Genomic DNA, 21138 nt, shown 5'->3' with positions numbered 1-21138 from the left:
GCCTTCTTTGAAGATTAATTGACTGTAGGTGTGTGGGTTACATTGCCTTTACACTTCACCTCATGAACACTAACTCTTGAGTTATATAGAAAGCAATGTGATTTATAAAGTTGTTTTCTTAAAGTGAAGTGACTTTAAATTTGATAGTATAAAGTGATAGTCTGATGCTGCTATCATGCTGGTTATTACTAAATTCTGCTAGGTGTTTTGCATGTGTTGTACTATTGAATCCTTTGTTAACCCTATGAAATAGGATTTATAACCACCTTAAATTTTTTTTATAGTTGATTTACAGTATTTGTTTCAGCTATTCAACATAGTGATTCAAAATTTTTATAGTTTATATTCCATTTGAGGATGTTATGCAATATGGCCTATATTTCCTATTCTGTATAATATATTCTTGTAACTTATTTCATATATAATAGTTTGTTCCTCTTAATCCCCTAGCCCTATTGTCCCTACCCCCTTTTCTTTCCCCACTGGCAATCACTAGTTTGTATTTCTGAGTTTCTTTTTTGTTGTATTCCCTGATTTGTTTATTTTTCATATTGTACATATTAAGTGATAATATACAGTATTTGTCTTTTTCTGTCTCCTTATTTCACTAAGCATAATACCTTCCAGGTCTATCCATATTGTTGCAAATGGCTAAATGTCATTATTCTTCATGTCTGAATAGTATTCCATATATATCACATCTTCTTTATTATCTGTGTAACCACATTTTATAAACAAGGAGTGTAAAATATAATGAGGTATGCCCCAAATAATATAGTTTTAGACACGAGCTAGGATTTCTAAGTCTAGATCTGACTTCAAATCTGTTATTCTGCTTATCTTCCCATGTATATCAGTTTACTCATAAAATGTGATGCTTGTAATTGAGCACTGTAGTCTATTCCAGATTTGGAATAGAGTTTAATCTTTATATCCCTTTTGGAGATACTGTATTTTCATTAATGTACTTTAAAACCAAATGAAGCTTTTTCATTACTGTTGAGTCATACTTTATGGAATAGAAGTAACCTTCTCAACTTCAACCTATAGGTATCATTGCAAGTGAGAAGTACTAATAATTATGTAAATTGAACTAAAATTTGCAATATGGCTTTAGAAACATGAGTACTTACAAGTGAGAACACTGCTTTAGAGACACAATAACTTGGCTTTAGTTCCATCTTTCCCACTTGGGAACAAGCCAGTGACCAGGAATTACCTTTCTTTATCCAAGCTTGATGAGGCTTTGTGATTCTGAGTCTTTTATGATTATGATTTTAATAGGGAAAAATATGAAAAAATAAGGTATGAGTAAAGCTTGATTTTACTTTTCAGTGCTGCGTAAGTTAACTGTTAATGGATTTGTGGAACCTCATAAGAATATGGAGGTGATGGTAAGTAAAAGAAGTCATTAATTTTTTTTGTAACTTTGGAAAAGTGCCTGGCATTTTCTGTATGTTATAAAGCTTATTCTTTTTACTTGGCATTCATTTAAAAGTTTTTTTATTAAGTGACCACCTAATTTCTTCTTCTTCTTCTTTTTTTTTTTTACCATTCTGTATATGTTATACTATACTTGTAGACTTGTGGTCTGTTTTCAGACATACAGAAAATACATCAAAGCAACTATTATGTGAAAGGGAAGAACTAGAACTAGGATGGTTCTCAAGATGCCATGGTACATTGAGAGTGTTTATTTGAATTTGAAATCAAGTGAACTCTTAGGAATTTGAATGCTATGATAACATTACTAGGGTCAGTGTAGATTGATTTATATTCTTGGTATTTTCCTTTGTCTATTTTTATATACTTAAAATGAGGTATTTTTCTCTTGAATCATAACATTTATATTTGTTCTTTGTAATCAATTATAAAAATATATATATGAGAGGAAAACTCTATTGATAAGCCCAAAAAACTTTGCAGTATACTCATTTTCATATCATGGCATCTGCTTTTTCTATATGCAAAAATGTATAGCTGCATATATTTTATTCCTGAGCAAAATGGAATTGTATCATACTTGTTCAAATCTATTTTGGCTTTCACAGGGAGTTTAGGTCATCTAGAATGTTACTCTGTGAATTGCCTTTGGGGCGGCACAGGAAGCTTGGAAAAAGTATATTTAATTGGTTCTTTGGGTTTGTCCTACTACATTTACATTTGATCAGAGTCACACTTTTATTTTTTTGAACTTTAGTTTGTATTTCTGTAAGATTTTGCTTGAAGTAATGGTTCTATTGTTAAAAGAATTAAAAACTGCTAATATTCATCATTTTAATGTGAATACAGTTTTTTTCTTTAAAATATTACATGTTTTTTTAAAGTTAAAAAACTCAGAAGAGGAAGTAGAAAATAATAAATCATTTAAAAACTTACTATGCTAACAGTTCTAAGTTTCCTTTATAATATCATAAACATATTATTTCAGATATACTGTCTGTCTTCCTCAGTTTCATATGAATGAGACCTATATGTTGTTTCCTTCCTTCCTTTTTCTTAAACTTAGTGCATTGTGGATATTTTTCGCATGTCAATAATATTGTTATATATCATGTTTTTGATGATTTTATGCTAAATACAATTACTATTGGTATGCAATTTAAAAAAAATAATAAAATTAATCATAGAATTTCTGTAATTTACTTGCCCAGTGATCTCTTGATGACATGTAGTTTGTTTCCAGTTTTTAATTGTTGAGAAATAATATTAAAACGAACATTTGGGTGCATATGTCATTGTGTACTTTTCTAGTGATCTCTAGGATAAATTCCTAGAAATGGAAACGTTAGGTTAAAGTATATCCACATATTTGATGCTCATGTATGTTACCAAATTACCTGAAGATATATGAAAACCAACCCCAGTTTTCAATACTGATAGATCTAAATATTTTGGTTGGCCAGAAAGTTCGTTCCTGTTTTTCTATAACAGCTTTTGGCCAATCCAATATTTACATTTATTGCCATGCTATCAAAAACCATTTTCTAGAAACCAGTTTGACAGCTCCCTCAGTGCCCTCATGAGAAATGTAAGTTCGATGAATGCAGAGACTTTTGTTCATTCTTCACTCCAGAGCTTGGGATAATATCTGCTGTATAAAAATGCTCAGTAGTTATTTAAGTGAATGACTGTGTGATATGGTAGAAATATATCAGAAGACTCAGTAATTATATATAATATTCTGAGTATCATAAAATTAAAATATTGAATATGTTTATCAGTTTTTTCTCAGTGTAAATAAACTGATATGAATCACATTTCTATAAATTAGAATAACAGTTGTCAATGGATACTCTCCATATTTTGTGAGCCTTTGGCTTTTCCTTGAGTCTTTCTTTTGTCTCAGAAGCTGTATGTCAGCTCCTGTTCAGTTATACCTGCTGTATTGTGGTATTATTGATTAGTTGTAAGTAAGAATAGAATTTTAACAAATTATGGACAACATTTCAAATAGCATAAAGATCTTAAATATAAGATGGAGTGTAAATGATACTTAAGAAGTACTATATACTAGTGGTGAGATTTGGGTTTCTGGAGGCAGGCAGATTTGGCTTTGAATCTTGGCTTGGTCTTTTCATGATAACATGGCCTCAGAGTATCTTCCTTGGTACCGAGTTTCCTTTTTTTGCAATATGATGATGAAATAACAGTACATATCCCATTGGATGTTGTGAGGATTATGAGAGAGAATGATTTTTGAAATGAGTTCAGCAACTAATTAAACTGTTCTGTAAATTGCCATTTGATGGTTATTTTAAGAGGTTCTTATTATTATATAACATTAGTCAAGTTACTTGGTTTATTTGGATTAGTCAGTTGTCCCAATTCTATAAATTCCTGATCCTCTTGATGAACTTACTAAAATTGATGTCCTTCATAAGTTTCTGTTCTCTTTAGAAAACCCTGACTGATGCACTAATTTTGTTTAAAAGAAAGTAGAATAAAATTCCTTCTGTCTTGTAGCTACTGTATGGGACCATTGCATTGAGCTTCTGTATAAATTTAACATGTGTATGGGATCTTGGTGATTTTATTTTTCCTATATTGAAAATTCTGCTATTTCATCATCCTAGAAATTACTTTATTGTTAATTATCATTGCATATAATTTATTCTCAACTGTGTTTTAAAAAGATTGAAGTAGTATGAAAATGAGAGAATGACGAGATAGCCGGAGGATGAAGCAGTAGTGAAACTGGTTGTTGTCCTGAGGTTTTCTTACTATGTTATCTAATGTGTTGCGTCATCTTTCGGGAAGGTATAAAAGAAGACCACAAACACTATCTCTTTGCTATTAGCTTTCATTTAACATAGCTGATAATTCAGTTTTTCATTTTCTGCTCAAAATGACTGAGAGATGAAAATTGACAGAGGAAAATGTTTCATGATTTTTACATGAATCTGAAGATGGATACTGTTTAAGAGACTGGTAGCAGCCCCCTAGACCCCAGTGATGATAGTGAAACTGTCTAAGTGATGTTTTAGCCTCTGTGACTTCAGGTGATGACATCCTAGGTGAATTGGCTCAAACTCAAGAATTGATGAGTGAGCAATATGTCTCTGTATTTCAAAGAAGAAATAACAACATTCTGTTCTAGTCAGTCATTCATCAGGAAAGTGTATAGTATTTTGTGACAAAAACCTGGATCATCTCATTTGCTAAAAGGACATGTGACATCTTTTATGATGTTTATACACCAAAATTTATTGATACAAAAAGTCTGTGATATTTAAATTCTTAAAAATTTTAATAAAGTATTTTTTTTCAGTACCCCTTTATATTTATTTCTGCAAAGTTTTCATAACATGTCTTAAAAAAATATAGTAAAAGGTGTTTTGGACCCATATGGTAAATGGTGATTCTTGCCTTCTCTGGTCTCTGAAGGCTAATGTGATTTAATGCTTGAGATTGAAAACCTCTGCCACAAATAGTTGATACCATTTATTCATATTAGGAATACTGATTATTGCTAAATACCATTTCTGGATTCTGGGATAGAGCAAAGCAAACAGGCAAAGTTCTTGAATCTTAAGAATCTGACATTTTAGGTGGAGGAGACTAATTATGTCAGGGGGTTATAAGGCCTATGGAAAAAAATAAAACAGTAAGAGGAATAGAGGATATTTAGTGAAATAGAATACTTAATAAATAATTTTTTATTTATTGCAAAGTGATTTAGGTTACTGAAGTGAGACACTGAGGAGATGAAATACTATTATTTTCTTGTGGAAGATTGGAGGCATTATTATAGTAATAGAATGATTTTTACTTTATCTAATTTTAACTTTTTAATATGATATGATAGGTATATTTTAGTTTCCCTGAGAAAGTGTATGGTAAATTCTTACAACAGATTAAATTGAAACCCTTCAAAAATCTTTTTCTTTTCTAGGGTTTTTTACATGGAATATTTGAACGTTTAAAACAATTTTTGGAATGCAGTAAGTACTCCCATAAAGTACTCCCATGATAGTAGTTTTTACTATAGAATCCTTATTCATTAGTAGCTTCTGTTTGGCACATGCAAATCTCAGGGGGCTGAAATCTTATATATTGATAATTAATTATCTAAAATTAAATTGGAAGCTCAGCTTTGTCTTCATATACCTGTCTTGTTGTAAGTATTGAAGAAGCCTTTTTCTAAAAAAATATATTTTGTATCAATTCCGTCTTCTCCATTTCTGCTGTTACTACTCTGTTCCCTGCAGACACCCACAACAGTAGTATGTTGAGCAAATCATCATTGAGTGTAGGCCCTATACCAAACGCTGTTTAGACATTTTGTTGATTCTGTTTCTTTTAGTATATTAAGTTTATCTGTTTGATATAAATATCCTTAAACGGTACTTTCACTGTGTAAATACCTGGTCTGCTAACCATTACTGACGTACCTGTAGAACCCTTTCTAGAATCTGCTACCCCATATGGAAGAATTTACTATTTACGTTTGTGTTGTATTATGCTGGTGATCTGTTATCCTTTTCTCTTCCCTATGATTATAAGCACCTTTTCTTAGAATGCACACACACCACACAGGATACACACATATATGTACATTCTTGCACACACATATGTATAACATGTATGTGTGTGTTTTTTATGTGCGAGTGTGTCTGGAGACTTAGTACCCTGAGAATATACCTTAGTGTACTCACTTTTAGGGAGTTGCTGATTGTTTTGTCAGTCACTTTCAGTTTAGTAGAATCATTGTTGAGTCTGTTGCCAGATACTATAAAAGCTCATATGGTTTTTTTTGTTTTTTTTTCCCTTAAAAGTAGTCATTTTTTTCTGGCTTTCCCCATGGGGGACTAAAACGAAAGAATAGAAGTCCGTCCAGGAGAGAAGAATGACGTAACTGATGAGACAGAGTATGAGGTGTATGATTAGGGAGCAGGATAGCTGGCTGATGGACATTATTCTGAATGTACAGAAATTAATTATACCAAGGAAATGATCAGAAGAAAATTGTTAGAAGATATAGGAAAAATAAGTATGTTAATCTTTGAATTCTTTGTTTTTATTTATGTTATTTTAAAAGTATTTTAACTGTGATAACATGATGTTACAGGTAAAATTGCTACATTTTTACTATGAAATGGGCTCAGTTAGTGTTTTAGGATTAATTTTATGAAATATGGCATTGAGCATTTCTGTGTCAACTGTAAGCCTAAGTATTGCTTTCTAAAAACTTAATTTTTTAATGGTTTACTTATTTATTTACTTAGAGTAGGGGGTGCACACTCATGAATTCATAATGTGAAATGGGTAAAAACATATCTGATGGTATTTTTGTAAAAAGTTTTGTCATTGTCTTGGTTGTAAATTTATAGAATGTTATAAACTTGTACTAATATGTGAAATGTATTTTTAATAGGTAGAAGTATAGGTACAGATAATGTATGTAGAGATAGACTGGAAAAGACCATCATTCTTTTTACTAAAGTGGTAAGTTTTTTTTTTTAATCTTAATTATGTTTTTTCTCAACATAATTTATACTCGATTTTAGTATATATAGATACTCGAATTTAGTAAAGAAAGTGATGTTTTTTAAGCATACATTTTCGATTCAGTGTTAAAATAACTTATTTTCTTAATGTGTACAGGAAAGCTAAAAAAGCCCTTTGTATCTTAACGCCTTTAGAAGGCATATAATAATTAAATTTATATATACCATATCATATATAAGTCACCTGGATGTGAAAAAATCAGTCCTAATAACAGAGACGTTGATTCCTCTAAGTCTCATTATTCTCAAACCCACTGGAAAAAGCAGAGATAAAAAAGATAGTGCAGCACAGCATAAAGTAGGTAACATGTTACAATAGATAATACCAAAAAATCAGTATGTTCATAATGACAGTTTATCATCATTAATATCACATATCTTTTGAATAGAATCATATGGGTGCACTGTCTGAGGCAATATGTATATATTTCAGGTAAAATTATTTTATAAAAAAATTAATGGATATAGACAGCCAAATCCACAACACGGAAAACTCTGCAGGAAATGATCTGTTACCTCAACAAATAAGTAACAAGAAGAAAAAAAGAGAACCGACACTATTGAATCCTTTTTCAAAAAACCAACTATAAAAAAATTTGTGAGGGAACTTTCCTGGTGGTTCAGTGGTTAAGAATCCCTTCCAATGCAGAGGATGGTTTAGTCCTTGGTTGGAGAACTAAGATCCCATATGCCACATGGCATGGCCAAATAAAAAAGTAATAATTAATGAAATTCATGTTTATGATCTCATGACTTTATTAAAGCTTTTGAAATTGGAACATTTTACATGTGCCTCCAACTAGAATGTGTTAACATATTCCTTTGTTTCTATACGCCTTCTCCCGTATTTCTTAGAAATTTCTAGTTAGATAAGAAACTTGATCACATTTAGGCTTTTCTTCTTGTTTTTTTTAATGATGGGGGGAATAGAGTGGGGTGACAATGACAAGACTCTTTTACAGATGATGCTGTGTATTTCCTATTGCATCACATCAGAAGATGCACAACGTCTGATTGCTTAAAATTGTTCATTGAGTTTATTGAGTTATTAAATTCTTCAACAGCCTTTCCCTTGATTCTAGCAGCCATTGATTATCATAGCTTAGATCTTTTATTTGAATAGGGGTTGCAAAATAATGGCATTCTAATTCTATTAATTATTCCTTTTACATTTATTAGCTGGAATTCTTCTATATAGAAGAAATCTCTCTCATCAACTATTTGATACATTGAGATGAAGTTAATGCAGGATACATTTTTGATTATTTGCCTTTATTATTTTTTAAAGGCGTTTCTTGTACTTTTGGTATCACATTTGCTGATTGATATCAGCAAGTAAGTTTATTTTGAATCTTGAACTAGAAATAATAGAAAGTTCAGGTGATGAGATACAATCTGATTTATTTCACATTGTATGATATACCCCAGGAAGTATATTACATGTGAAACTGGACTTCTCACCAAGATTCCAAACTTGCTAAGTGTTTATTACCAGCTATTAGATGTACCTATGAATGATTATATTCCTATGTGAATTTGAAGAAAATATATTAAATTTTTTTTCTTTATAGCTTTTGGACTTCTTGGATCAGCATCCCTTTTCATTTACTCCTCTAATTCAGAGATCACTGGAATTTTCTGTAAGCTATGTGTTTACGGAAGTTGGTGAAGGTGTTACATTTGAACGATTCATTGTCCAGTGCATGAATCTTATTAAGATGATTGTCAAAAATTATGCTTATAAGCCATCCAAAAATTTTGAAGGTAATGCTTTACTGGTAGTTTTATTTTTTTCATTTCCTTATTTTAATCTTAGTGTTAAGTAATTGCTATTTTTATGTAAGTTTTTTGAAGTTCATTTAAGTCTGAGAAATGAACTATTGCTGGGACATGAAATAGAGATAAGGATTAGAACTTGTGGTATATAAATGCCAGCTTTTAAAAATCATACAGTGCATTTAGTAAACTACTGTCTTTTGTAACACAGTAGAACATCAGTTGAAGCCTAGGGTCTTTTAAGAATTAAGTACTCCAGTAACCGCTATAGTTCGTTTGTAGACTGTATTTATTTGTACAATTAAGTTTTCTTTTGACCTTAGATAAAATGATTCTAGGCAGGTTAAAGTTGCTTCTAGAATAGGTTAAACTGTTATATTGCAGTTGACCCTTGAACAACGCAGGGGTTAATGAGTATAACTTATAGCTGGCCATCCGTATTCACTGTTCCTGTGCATCTGGGGAATTCAGCCAACCCCAGACCGTGTATACTGTAGTTTAGTATTTACTGTTGAAAAATATCTGAGTGCAAATGGACTCACAAAGTTCAGGGGTCAACTCTGTTTGGAATTCATTCATGTGTGTGTTTATCACAATGAATGAGAATGTCTTGTAGAAGAGAGAGAGAGAGAGAGACATATAGGTAAGTCACTTCAATATGATGTGATGATATAGGATGGAAATGTACCAGCCATAGTGGTAAGACAGAAGCAAGACTGATGTGTGTGTGGTATAAATAAAAGCAAGAGCATCTTTGAGATATGTCCATAATACAAATGAAAATTTATATACTACTATTTAGAAGGTATTCTTAAATTTGTTTGTTTCACTATCCAGCATTGGTAGAATGCTTGTCTGTATAATTAACTTGGAAATTTTATTTTTCTAGATAGCAGCCCTGAAACTCTGGAAGCTCATAAGATTAAGATGGCATTCTTCACATATCCTACTTTGACAGAGATATGTAGAAGATTAGTCTCTCATTATTTTCTGTTAACTGAAGAAGAGCTGACAATGTGGGAAGAAGACCCAGAAGGCTTTAGTAAGTATCAGTTTTTCAGTTTTTGCATGAATTTTTCCTCCCTTTCATCAATAGATATCATTTATTTGATGATAGATATAATAACATTGTATTTTAATGTAGTGCTTTTGTTCTGAGAATATAACTTTAAAAAGTTAGTTTATCTTCTCTTTATTAGCCATTATTACAAATTGAGAAGCAGAAAATGAATTACTTGTGCAACTATATAGAATTTTTTCCAGAAAGATAAAATTTTTTTGGGTTATATCATAGTTTAAAACAAAAATATAAAATTAACTGTCTTTCTCTGTTATCAGATCACTTTCTACTCTGTGGTTCATTGTTTATTATTTTTTATTTGTAGAAATTTTTACTTCAGAAAGTAGTTTGGAGATGAAAATTTCTAAATTGCTGAATGGATTACCTATTTAAGATATTTTCATTTAAAATTAATTTTTAGATGAGTAAAATATTTCTGTAGGAGATCTTTTTTAAAATATAATTTTATTTATTTATTTATTTTATTTTTGGTGGGCTTTTCTCCAGCTGCGGTGCGTGGGCTGTCACTGGGGTGACTTCTCTCGTTGTGAAGCGTGGGCTGTAGAGCACGCGGGCTTCAGTAGTCGTAGCGTGAGGGCTCAGTGGCTGTAGCTCCTGGGCTCTCGAGCACAGGCTCAGTAGTTGTGGATCACGTCCTTAGTTGCTCTGCAGCATCTTCCTGGATCTTCCTGGACCAGTGTTTGAATGTGTGTCTCCTGCTTTGGCCAGTGGATTCTTTACCACTGAGCCACCATGGAAGCCCTGTAGGAGGTCTGTTTAATCTAGACTATCAGGGCCTTTGCTACAGAAAATCAAGGGGTTGTGTGCTTGATAAAGTAGGGTGTGAATAAAGTGTGTGTGTCGTTTATTAGGTTGGCGCAAACATAATTGCAGTTTCTAACCATGAATTTTAAATCAATGTAAATAGGCGCAAACACACCTTTATTAATCAAAATAGGAACCATTATAATCAACACATTCTTTGCTTATGAGAAATTAGTTTGTTTATTCCTGTAACATAAAAATCCATGCTTTGGGATTTGAAAAACTCCTAAGGAAAGCATATTCTGCCTCCTGCTGGTTGTGGAAGCATTTTCTTTGCACAAAGTTGTTGAGATGCTTGAGTAGTGGTAGTCAGTTGGTGAGAAAGAGGTCAGGTAAATACGGCTTCGATGGTCCTCTCAATTGGTTGTTGTCAACTTCTGATGGCTGGCTCCTCATCTTCAAGACTCTTGTTTCCTTTGCAAAATTTCTTGAACCAGCAGTACACTGTATGTTCATTAGCAGTTCCTGGGCCAAATGCATTGTTGATGTTGCGAGTTGTCTCCACCGCTTTTTGACCCATTTTGAACTCAAATAAGAAAATCGCTTGGAGTTGCTTTTTGTCTAGTATCATTTCCCTAGTGTAAAATAAATATAAACAGCAAGTAATAAGTCATTAGCAACAAAACATAGAATGAAAAATGTACATTAAGGTGATGGATAGCATAACCATGTTTATTTAAGACTGCATTCCAGTATTAGGCAAAATTCAACTGTGGAAAAGCGCAATTACTTTTGCACCAACCTAATACTCCTGCCGTGGTCAGACATAGGCTAGGTTTTAGCCTCTACTCATCCCTTTGACTGGATGCCTTTGTGTAGTTTTACACATATGTTTCCAATATTTTAAAAACATCATAAACATTTTTGTAAGACTTACCTTCTTTTTTGTTTAGAAATATTTTAATCCATTTAGAACACAACACTACATTATATAATGCATATTTTTTGTTTTTGCTTTTTCTTGTAGCTAAACTCTTATGCTTCATATTGCTTTTTTAATGTAGTAATACCATATTATAACATGAAACACTAAATCCCCAAAGTTTTAAGAGTTCTGGAAATATTTTACTTTAAATATAGAAAATTTATGGAGAATGTGACTAATTATTTAAACTTGTAAAACATCACTATTGTATGAAATGATTCTCAGGATTGTAATGACAGTGTATCAGGCAATGTCACAGACTCAGAGAGTGACAAATATTTTGAGCTTTTCTCCATATAGAGTGAGTGTGTGTGTGTGTGTGTGTGTTTGTCTGTGTCTGTGTGTCTGTGTGTGTGTTTGTTTTTTGGATGTGGCATGTGGGATCTTAGTTCCCCGACCAGGGATAGAACCCATGCCCCCTGCCTTGGAAGCCTGGGATTTTCACCACTGGACTGCCAAAGAAGTCTTCGTGCAGAGTTTTTAATGAAAGTGAGAATGCTTGTGGTTACGAGCACTTTGATGTACACAGATATCATCTGTAACTTATGGTAAAGAGATCAGTGTAAGGCCTTGTGTTCCCAACTGTTTGCTCTGTGTTATTTTATAATAATTTGCAGCTGTATTATATTGGTGTTACTGAAAATTTTGGTTTTCCAAACTGAGATTTTAGAAACATCATTATTACATTTGTGGAGAGCATCATTTGTCATATTTTTAATTGCAGCAGCGGAAGAAACAGGGGGAGATTCTTGGAAGTACAGTTTGAGGGTGAGTATTGATTGAAAGAAAAATGGATAGGGAAAACGGTAATGCTTCTGTACTTTTTTTTTTTTTGCTACTATAACTCTTAGTAGAGAATGATACTATATTGAAGATTTCAAACATTAAGTCAGGTAGGAAACAGTTATTACTGCAAGAGTCCATATTTGAGAAGAAAGCATCTAATTAAATTAAGAACTTGAATCTGAAATTTTTTTGTTAAGTTGGAGGTTTGCAAACTGAATTTTTCTTCATTTTATAAATTGGAAATAATTGTCATTGCAGAAACAGGAAATGTTTTTGAAAGTTACCTTTTTTGGCTAGAAACATTTTTTTCCTCCTAAATATTTCAGTAATTATAAAGCTTCTTCTGGTACATTATTTCTCTTAACTACCTAGTATGAGTCTCAGAGACCAGCCTATTGCTTTCAGTTATAGAATTCTTTTTAAATATACTTTATTGATATGGCTAACATTGAGGAAGGTTTATCAAATGTGGACTTTGAACTGTTCTTTTTTGAAGACTTTTGTTTATATAATTTGCATTACCTGTTTCATAAACTTCTATAGAACTTACAAATTTTATAAAAAATTTTTTTACTGCTGTTAAGTTTTTAAAACTTTCTCTTATGGAAAATGTTAAACATATTGAGAGACAGAATAATATCATGAATTCTTCTATATCCAAAGCCTGTTTTATCAGTTATCAACTCGTGGCTAGTCTTGTTTTGTATGAGTACTCCTTCACCCACTTGGATTATTTTGAAGCAAATATCTGAGATGATGTATCATTTCATCTGTACACATTGAAGTATGTACATCTGTAATTGATTTTAAACATAAATCACAATACCTTCAAAATTTAATTGTATTCTATTTTATGAAACATCTAGTGATTTAGTACTTTTAAGAATGAAAATGAGTCATCCTTTTATGTAATTAACAGTGTGATTTCTGTTTTTAAAATTTATTTTTACCTGGAGGATAGTTGCTTTACAATGTTGTACTGGTTTTCCGCCACACATTACCATGAATCAGCCGTAGGCAGACACGTGTCTCCTCCCTCCCCTCCCCCCTCCCCCACGGAAGCTGTCACAGAGCGCCAGGCTGAGTCCGGGCGCTGTGCACCAGCTTGCGTTAGCTGTCTGTTCTACGCATGGGAACACTGTGATTTCTCGTACACTCTGTGTCTGTTAGAGAAAAGACAGCTCTGCGGTGAATTGAATTCATTCATCGCTGTTGTTACTTATGTCACTGCCAGGAAAAATAAATAATTTTTAGCATACTAATTCTTAAGACAGTCATTTATAGTTCTGAATCTATAAGTAAATGTGGTTCCAGATTGCTTTTTAAATTTAAAGAATTAAGTAAAATGTAAATGGAAAATTTTCCTCTCTGTTGTTTTGCATTTTTGAATGTATAATGCCAAATGATTGAAATAGTGAAATAACTTTTCCACGTTATGAATGAAATTATTATAATTTAATTTTATTTCGCATTGGGTTTACAAAAAACCCTAATAAACTTTTTTCAAAAAAACATCAAGAATTGGAAACATTTTCAGAGTTTTAAGAGTGAGTATTCTTTGCGTTAATGTAGAATTAATCATTGCAATATACCCTTGTTTTTCATCAGAAACTTATTTTTTTCCCAACAGCCATGCACTGAAGTATTATTTATAGATATATTCCATGAATATAATCAGACTCTCACTCCTGTACTTTTAGAAATGATGCAAACACTTCAAGGTGAGGTATATTTTATGCTATTTTGATTTATCTATTAATCAGTGTTCAAAAAAATATTTTGAGTTCCTGCTATGATGTATTTCCTAGATCAGATACCAGACATGAATTTGAAAAAGACTGAATGTGTGCTTTTCTGAAAAAGTAGCCTTCAAAATAGAAAACAAGAATGGCAGCTCACAAGTGAGATAGGCCTTGATTGTGATAGTTAGATTTTGCTCTGGTAAGCATACTAAAATAGTGGGCAGTCATGTATATTGCTTGAGGGGTGGGGGGAGAATCTATTTGGAGCATGTTGTGAGAAGTACTGGGTGAAAAAGTTGAAATAATAAATGTTAGCTTCATGACAGTGGCAGCGGGAGTGGAAAGAATGTAATGGATTTAAGAGAGAATTATGAAGTGAAATGGGTGGCACTTGATCTTTGTACACAAGTAATTATTTAACTATTAAAAGTGATTTGTCATTTCTGACTATTCTGATATAGTGTAAATTTCAGGGAGGAGGCCGTGAATACATCTTTTTTTCTCACCTTGCTCCCAGTGTCTGGTACACAGTAACTGTTGATTGATTGACGTTTGGCAATTAACTGACACTGCTGGGCAAGGGAATTTTACACAGATTATTTGATTGGTTTGGGCAGGAGTTGAATTGTAAGGGATCAAGTGTTGAGTAGATGGTAATGTAAGGAAATAAAGGTAAGAGGATCTCCTGTAGAGAATGAGATTCTTGATCTTGTTTGTACCATCAGCAGGTAGCTCACTTTTTAGGCTTTTGTTTTCTCAAAAATCTAATGGAGTGCTTCTGCTTAAATTGTAAACCAAGGGAGTAAATGAGCTATGCATCAAGTTTTTTGTGTTCGTTTAAAAGATAATGTGAGCATTCATTGTAGTTTGATACAGATTGATTTCTGATGTAGTTATTTATTATTTTTTTTTTAATTGCAAATCAATCCATTTATTAAAGTATGCATTATAGAACAGCTTATAGAATAATGTAAGGCCTACTTTCTGATATTTATTAATTTCTTAATACAACATTATAGATTCTTAAATTTGGTAATATACTGCTGAAGTTACCTTTTTTGTTGTTGTGTTTGGAACATTATTTCCATTTTCTCCCATCCATTTATTTTTATTAAACCACTTTAGGAAAGTGGTTAAGCTAATTAGGTTACCCTCTGATAAGTTGCTCTATGATGGTAAGGTTTACAGTGATTTCAGAGTTTAGTTATTTTCTTTCCAGTTCTGGAGTGATTTACTTATTTAGGGTTGTATGCTTAAGAAATCATATTTAACAGCAGAAAAGTGCTTTGATAAACTTGCTAGGAATCTTTCTGTCCTAAAGAAATATGCTTACTGAGTAAACTAAACTGTGTTCTTTGTGTCTTAACTGTGGTGTCTCCTTCTGGATAGTCGTGCAGGGACTGCCAGCTCTTTATTCTGGTTTCCACGTTACATTTTTCATTTTGTTTCATTTCTCAGTTACATTTTTCATTTTGTTGTCAAATCTTTAATGTATTGTCATAATCTGGCTTATTTTTTATATTTAGAAAAATAAAACTTTTTGTATGAAATTGCCTATTCTTGTTCTTTTTTTTTCCTACTGTGGGATTCATCTTTTTATTCTTTTTAAAAATTTTCTCTTATAATCAGGATATAATACAGTAGTTAGCAGTTTTACATATATTTTTCTAGAATGTTGCTTGATGTAACATTTTCCAAGTATGTTATAATGGTTTCTAAAGCTGTAGTATGGCTTTACATATTGTAACTGTCTTCTTTAATGATGATGATAACAAAACTTAAACTTTCTCTTATATATTTAATATCCACAAAATACATTATAGTTAGCTGAATTGAGAAACTAACAAATTGAGTTTAAGTGATTTTTAAAAACTAGTCTTAATTTACCCTTGCTGATACTTGTTTTTTCAGGTCCCACTAATGTGGAAGATATGAACGCCCTATTAATCAAAGATGCTGGTATGTTAAACGAAAATGATTTGGTAACATCGATTTCTTCAGTAGGGTGTGTCTGTTTTGTGGCAGGTGTTATGCTGCGAGAGTTGGATTACAAGGGTATCTAAAATTTAGGAATTATCTGGTGATGGAGAGTGAGCAAGCAGTTGATTATAACATAGTACCAGTTGATTAATGCTAAAATAGATGGTAATCAGATAGTGCCGTGGAAAAATACAAGGTATTAATAGTTTTGGTGTACCCAGTGAGCGTCTCCTAAAGAGGTATTCTGTGAGGACACAGGATAAGTGAGAGTTAGTAAGTGGTGAAGGGTGGTTCTGGATATAAGGAGCAGTATGGACAGAAGCTTGAAGGGAAGAGGGACAAGCACAGTTAACTTTTGAATTGGGAGTATTTTATTTAATTGGAACATGGTGTTTAAGGGGTTGTGGTGAGAGAAGAGACTGGAAAGAGGGTTATCAGGGACCATAGCATAAAATCTTGCATCCATTTGGAAGCGGATGTTATTTTTATAATTTGACATGAATATTTTTAAATGAATGTAACTTTCTCTTTGGAAACACTGAATATTTAAGAAAAACATAGAGTGATGTAATTTAAATGTTTCTAAAATGTTTGTTTAAATAATTTCCTGGATTAACATATTGTAGATTTCCCTTTATTAACTTATTGCATATTTCAAAGTAGTCTTTAAGACTTATTTTCTTACATAAGGACAGTTAGCATTTGGCCCAGTATTTGAAATTAATTTTTTTTTTAAATCTTCTTCTTAGTGTATAATGCTGTTGGATTAGCGGCTTATGAGTTGTTTGACAGCGTTGATTTTGATCAGTGGTTTAAAAACCAGCTTCTTCCAGAATTGCAAGTCATTCACAATAGGCAAGTATAAAACCTTGTGTTTGTTATACACTTATCTTACCTTACAGATTTTCTAATGAAGACGAGGTGTTAAAATTGCCTAAAATTTTTAAAAAATCATAGTATTACTTAGCTAATAGTGTCTAATGTAGAAAGGAATAAGACTTGAATTTATAACTGAAAAGCAAAATCATTTGTTATGTTATTTTACTTCAAATGTGAATTGTGACATGTGTTAAGCATTTGATAAGATAGTTTTTTGCAGGATGAAATTTTATGCAAAGATAATGGAAGATAGGGATCTCTGAATTCTAGACGAAGATTATGTACAAAAGGAAGCCAGTTAAGACTTAGCAGAGACAAGGGCTGATGTCAAAAGGATCATAACCAAGTAACATCCATGAAAAGTGGCTGTCTGAGGATCGCAGAGCATTGCAAGTCTGTGGGGAAAAGAAATTGCAGTGGCCCCATGACAGAAAGCATTTGGACACACTTGAGGCTCATATTAAGGTGTCTAATTTAGCAGTGAAGATCAATCTGACAACTTAGTACGTAGGACTTCTGCCCGATTTTAATTTTAGGTAATGAAAGAGTAAAATGGAAGGGGAAAAGGCATTTCATAATTTGTATAAATTTTTCTTCATTTAAAATTAGACACTTAAAAATTTTCAAGAGCCTTTTTTATTGTTTTGAATTGGGAAGTTCTAGGGATTTATTTCTGTAAATGTGGTACTTACCAGAATGCTTAGCATACAGTCACAGAACAGTTAACATGGCTACCTTAATACATGAATAGAGAACCATTCATGTATGGATCATTTTATAAATATTTAGAGCAAGAATTATGAGCTAGAGATGCTTTAAAGGTAATTTTCACCATTAAGTAGCTATCCTTTTAGTTTTCAGTCATTTATTCAATCATGAAATGTTTTCAGCACTGGGATTTGCTGTGTCCTGTCAGGGCAGTGGTGATTAAAATGTTTTTCAAGTCTGCCCTCTGGTTGCTTGTGAACCTTTGATGGAGACAAAGCCTTCAGTATTGAGACAGATTTGCAGTTTGATTGTCCTTAAATCCTAGAGGCTATTTAGTCTAGACCCTTGCTATCCAGTACAGTAGCTGGTATATATGGTTACTGAGTACTTGAAACGTACTTAGTGCAAGTGAGGAAATGACTTAACTAAAATTTGAATTTAAAAACTAAAGCAGTGTTAAATATATATTGATGACATATTGAAGTGATAATATTTTGAATATATTGCAATAAGTGAAAATGTTAAATTTTCACATGTATCTTTTACTTTAATGTGGATACTAATAAATTTAAAATTGTGTATTTGGCTTACTTTATGTTTCTTTTTGGACAAAACTGGGCTAGACCCGTATTTCTCAAACTTTAATATGCATATGAATCACCTGGTGAACTGGTTAAAATGCAGGTTCTAAGGTCCTGGTCAGATTGTGTGATTCTTTAATCCTTCCAGGTAATGATCCTGCAGTTTGAGACTCACATTTTGAGGAACAAACTGACCCCTACTATTAACTTTGTCATCTTAGAATCTGAACCTTTCTGAGCTTCATTCTCTTTGTCTCGAGTGTTGGATGTGGTAATCCCAGAGATCTCAGTCCAAAATTGAAGACTCTGTGGTTCCTTCATTTACTCTACTCTGTACGAGTCTTGTTTACTTCTGTCTCTGTGACTGTTCAAATCGTCCCTATCCCTTGAAAAGGCATTTTTTTCATTTTCTGCCCCAAATACTATTTATCTTAGTGAAGTGAGTGCAAATAGCTCTGTCATGCCGACTCTTTGTGACCCCATGGGCTGTAGACTCTCAGGCTCTTCTGTCCACGGGATTCTCCAGGCAAGAATACTGGAGTGTGTAGCTGTTCACTTCTCCAGCGGATCTTCCCAACCCAGGAATCGAATCCAGGTTTCCTGCATTGCAGGCGGATTCTTTACCGTCTGAGCCACCAGGAAACGCTGTTCAAATCCCATCTCCCTCTGCCTGCTCTTCTCTCTTATGTTTCTGCAATCCTAAAGTTTTGTGGTCTTTAATTCTTTTAGATATGTTAAACATTTTGAGAGCAGGAAATGTACTTTTTATTGGAACTTTAATGAGTAATTCTTTATATGTGTTTAATAATCTCAAAAGATTGTAATTTTCTAAAAGGTGTGTTATATTCATTAGTTTACTACATTGTCACCCAGAAATATCATCTTGCCACTAAAATAAATATAATACCGAGAGTTCGTGTCTTGGATACACATGGTTTTTCCCTTTGCCTAAAGAACCTTCATTTTCTTTAGCAAAGATGGCCATAGAGAAACAAGTGTATGTGCATGTTACTGTAAATGTCTTAAGTCTAGAAATTTCTCACAGTGTTTTGAAAATAATCTTTATGAGATGAACAGAATTGGAATTAGAAAATTGAGTACTGGAGTTCCTTTATTTTCATTATTATTATTACTTTTTGGAGCCTCTCCTGCCTCAGGGTTTGGGACATCAGCTGCTTACACCTATTAAGATGAACTCTTTTTGGTTACTTGAGGAATAGAAGTGAATTTGGCCTTTATGTACATATCTATGTTGTAAATACTTAATATAAAATAATATTTATAATATGTCTGCTAAGAATTTTCAGTTTTTTAGATCATAACTTTGTTGTTAGTATTTGTACTGTGGTACATTTAAAAGTAGCTTTTAGATTTTTATATAAAATGCATATTGCTTTCTTATTACATTTTAGATTTAAATGATAAAATATGCTTAGTGAAATAGGCTTCTTAAAATACTTAATGTTTTAACTGCATGGTTTTCCCATCTAGGTATAAGCCATTGCGGCGCAGGGTGATTTGGCTCATCGGTCAGTGGATTTCTGTGAAATTCAAGTCTGACTTAAGACCCATGTTATATGAAGCAATATGTAACTTGCTTCAGGATCAAGACTTAGTGGTATGTTGCTTAAATGTCTTAAAAGAGTTCTTTATAAGTTTCACATATGTCAAAGTTCAAATTCAGAAATGGTTTACATCTTTTCTTAGAATGTTGGTAGTCTTTCAATGCTATAGTTATTCCTTGGTGAGAAGTTTGATTTGAGGGAAGAAAGTCTTTTTGATGCCATTTGTCCTTCTCATCACTAGTCAATGAAGAAAAAATTAACCAAAGTCTACTAATCTATAATTATTTATCATTTTTTAGTACAAATAAAAGAAGGCAGTTTTCTTTTAAAAAAAAAAATCCCCTTATAGCTTAAATATCCTTTTTCTTATTCATGATAGAATTTGTAATTTTTACATTTGAGCTAACACCATAGTCTGTTTTATCCTTGCTGTTGATTCTTATTTTGTCTCTCAGTTTTGAGAAGTTTTTTTTTTAGTTTTGATTTAGACTTTGAAATTGTTTCTTTTAGGACTTTTTCTTCATGTGTAGCGTTTCACATAACACTGATTTTGTGTTACTGAAAACTTGATAGTGACTTCTTCATTGCTTTGTTCTACTTCAGTAGGTTTGTTGCTTTATTTTATGTTGATTACTCAAAGAGCTTTTTTTTTTTAAGGAGGTTTTCCCTCAGTGCTTTATTTTATGCCTGAGTGAGAATATATTCATGACTTAATGTACTTTGTCTTGTACTTAGATTTGACTCCAGCATAGTCTTTGAAAAGTGAATCTGGTTGTCTTTTTCCGAGTTTCAAATTATTTGTAGGTAAAATTAAATGATTTTTACCCCCCAAATTATGATAAGATCTTATTTAATCATTTCTCAGTATTCCACCTTAAAAAATTGTTTTAAACCTACCTGATTACCCTATCTTCCAGCAAAGGTTTGGGTCATTTTTCTCATTTTCACATGTGTACATGATAATATAAACTATTTTTAATGTTCAACAAAAGAAAACATAATTAGGGAAATTACAAAATTAAGAAAACATCATAATTGCAGAAGCATGATGCATTCTAAAAGCAAATAGAACTGATCTTTGGATTTTCGGCTTAAATGTTACTTACTTGTATAAATAATTGAGAATTTACTCTAAATATCATTCTGTAATTACTAAATAGTTTAAGTATCCCATGCTTAAACAAGGGAATCTAGTTTTATCATGTTTAAATTCTTAGAAGTTTATTGATATTATCTAAGCTCTTTCTATGAATACTGTTTGCTGGATTAATTTACTTTTGTAAATAGAATAAATTCTATTT

General features: G+C 32.2%; 1 protein-coding gene across 2 annotated transcripts in view; it reads left to right on the top strand.

The window, feature by feature from the left end:
- Positions 1–21138, top strand: part of IPO11 (importin 11) — a 196323-nt gene that overhangs the window by 48564 nt on the left and 126621 nt on the right. For both annotated transcript variants that reach the window (XM_061129709.1, XM_061129710.1), the window contains exons 7-16: positions 1336–1394; positions 5396–5444; positions 6878–6948; positions 8582–8774; positions 9676–9828; positions 12321–12364; positions 14013–14103; positions 16036–16083; positions 16854–16959; positions 19764–19890. In XM_061129709.1, coding sequence (XP_060985692.1) covers positions 1336–1394; positions 5396–5444; positions 6878–6948; positions 8582–8774; positions 9676–9828; positions 12321–12364; positions 14013–14103; positions 16036–16083; positions 16854–16959; positions 19764–19890 — 941 coding nt within the window. The remainder of the gene's footprint in view (positions 1–1335; positions 1395–5395; positions 5445–6877; positions 6949–8581; positions 8775–9675; positions 9829–12320; positions 12365–14012; positions 14104–16035; positions 16084–16853; positions 16960–19763; positions 19891–21138) is intronic.

Source organism: Dama dama, chromosome 25 (genome assembly GCF_033118175.1).
Source record: "Dama dama isolate Ldn47 chromosome 25, ASM3311817v1, whole genome shotgun sequence".
Taxonomy (NCBI): domain Eukaryota; kingdom Metazoa; phylum Chordata; class Mammalia; order Artiodactyla; family Cervidae; genus Dama; species Dama dama.
This window is presented reverse-complemented; position numbering and strand designations above follow the sequence as displayed.